At 35.7% G+C, this 2543-nt stretch overlaps 1 protein-coding gene across 1 annotated transcript; it reads right to left on the bottom strand.

Moving 5' to 3' along the window:
• Positions 1-581: 581 nt before the first annotated feature.
• On the bottom strand, positions 582-2431 carry LOC111661557 (dnaJ homolog subfamily B member 13-like; the record flags this gene model as incomplete). The annotated part of the gene is made up of 5 exons (XM_023415212.2): positions 2167-2431; positions 1954-2057; positions 1120-1281; positions 887-1035; positions 582-695 (listed from the first exon to the last, which is right to left on the bottom strand). Coding segments are annotated over exons 1-5 (597 nt in total), but the record flags the coding sequence as incomplete, so codon positions are not given.
• Between the last annotated feature and the right edge of the window lie 112 nt (positions 2432-2543).

The following is a 2543-nucleotide window of genomic DNA, read 5'->3' as shown; positions in this document are numbered from 1 at the left end:
TAATGAAACAATGGAGTATTGGGTAAATAAACACCAGGGACAGCGCCACAAACCAAAACTCAGATCTTAACAAAGATTCTTGAGAGAAGTTTTGCATAAAGCAAGGAAATAAAGACACAGTGGGGACTATCACCAAAACTTTACCTTGTTTTAATCAGAATTACTCATCCTAACCTCAACCATGACAACATATGTCAACAAACCATTTCAAGTCACATGTTAGCAGCTCTTTTTCTGACGAAGATAGTGTTGAGTAGGAAGACCAGTAGTAACAACAGGTCAAATCCCTTTTACAGTATTACAGTATAAATCCCTGCACAAAAGTCGCTTTTCATTGGCACCAGGTTAAGTGCCTATAGGTCTTCTTCAATCTGATTAAAGTCATATTGATGATGAACTATAAGACTGTTGAAATAACCACATGCAAGTAAGATAAATGGTTTAACAGGATAAAAATAAAACATACAGAATGATGAGTTCACTCTCCTAAGACATTGCTATAGGCATCAGACTGGTTGAATTGTTAGTGACAATTACTACAGCTGTCTGAAATATCAACAAAAAATATGTATCGCTCTTACCTGATCTCCCTCTTTGGAAAAAATTATTCTTGTGCCTTCTTTCCATCCAGGCTTAACATTTATAGACAGGATCTTGTCTTTGATACTGGATGTGTATCCATCCTCATTCATAATCTGTTGAACAAATAAGGCAAAAAATAATACATTTATTTCACTTTCAGTGTGATTTCTTCAATATAAATATTTTTTTTATGCAAAGTAATTTCAAACCTCTCGAGTTGTTGTTGTATGAACTGTATGAATGATTTGGCCAGTGAAAAACTGGGATGAGAAAAGATAGTTATCTCACGTACAGATGTTCTTACCCTGCGAGATATTTTTATCTTTTTTGTGCATCCATGGAAGAGATCATCCAGGGACAAATGAAGATCTCTCTCTATTGGGGGATCTTGAGTCTTCACCACTCCTGGTTGCAGGCCACCAAACTGAAGAGGTACATCATTTGTATAGAAGTCTAGAAAGAAATATGATTAATGCAGTTGTTATGAAATTTGAAAAATCACATTCACTAAATGATCTTTGCCTCTGTTTTTCTCACCTGCAAATGGGTTGTCACCTCCGAAAAACTGTCTGAATGTTTTGTCTGGATTCCCATGGTAGACATATTTAGATGACCAAGCCCCATCACTGCCAAACTCGGGTGGGATACCACCTTTTAGTCCCTCCTCACCAAACTTGTCATAGGTTGCCTTTTTTTGAGCTGTTACAAAGAAAATAGATATCGTTATCGACCCAAACTACTAAACAAATACAGTTAAAATACTAGTATTAGTAAAATGGTACTGATATTGTGGTAAAAGGTAGAAAGATAGATTTACATAATTGTCCTGAACACTTTTATTGTAGTTTACAGTAGTTTTAATTATACAGACTTTGGTCTGTGTCGATCACATATTAATAGAATAAGCTTTCCTATCAGCACTTTCCACCCCATCTTCAGCTGTAGAATCATGATACATTAAGTATAATGTTTTGTATCATAATAATTTTTTAATCTTCAGACATAAGAACAGATAGGTAGGGAATCGGTGACATTAATTACAGATAAACAAGCTGAAAATAAAATATAAGGACTATATTATTCTCAAATATATTTTTATTGTGTTTCATCCTATTTTAGTTGTGTGTTTATTTTTAACCTCATTGAATTAATTACTTTTTGCAGCAATAATATCCCTTCTTCATGAATACTACAGGTTGCACGGAGGTACACGTTGCAAATAACCCTACACCAGTCGCCCCTTACCAACAGAGTTGGTATTATAGTAAAATATACAGTACAGTCTACGTGATGGGTTGTACTAATGTAATAATAATAATCTAGAATATTCATGGCGAAACCAATTTCAGCTTCCCTTTTCTTGATACTTACGGTCGCTCAAAACATCGTATGCTTCACCCAACTGACTGAACTTGTCGGTGCATCCAGGTTCTCTGTTGCTGCTCGGGTGAAACTTCAACGCAAGACATCGATATCTGGGGAAATAAGAGGAAACATTGTGACAACAAACACAAACCAGTTATTGAACATTTGTGAGAGGAATTTAACGACAAACTTAACGGTTGGTAGTTTAACAAGACCTACGCCTTTTTTATTTCTGCGTCTGTTGCATTTCTGTTTATTTCCAGCGTCTCGTAGTAATCGTTAACCATTGTGGAATTAAATGCTTAAAACTATCTTAAAAACTCAAGGTAAAGTTCAGTGACAAAATTAGCTAAAAACACAGAGCAGCCGTTGTTTAGCTTGGTTTCCAGGGTAACAGTTGCTTGGGAAATAGTCGCGGGACTTACAGCCAACTGCGGACAAGGAATGGTAGTAAAAGACTGACAAAATAATTGACTCGGTTTCACTTTTTACACTAGCTTACATACAAATAAAGTTTGATTCTTGGATTGATAGTTGCACCACCTTTGTGTGTATGTATGTGTGTATGTCTCCTGCCATCTACATTATGTACCCTG

This window comes from Seriola lalandi, unplaced genomic scaffold (assembly GCF_002814215.2).
Source record: "Seriola lalandi dorsalis isolate HSWRI2012SDOR001 ecotype SW California unplaced genomic scaffold, Sedor1 jcf7180001959638, whole genome shotgun sequence".
Taxonomy (NCBI): Eukaryota; Metazoa; Chordata; class Actinopteri; order Carangiformes; family Carangidae; genus Seriola; species Seriola lalandi.
This window is presented reverse-complemented; position numbering and strand designations above follow the sequence as displayed.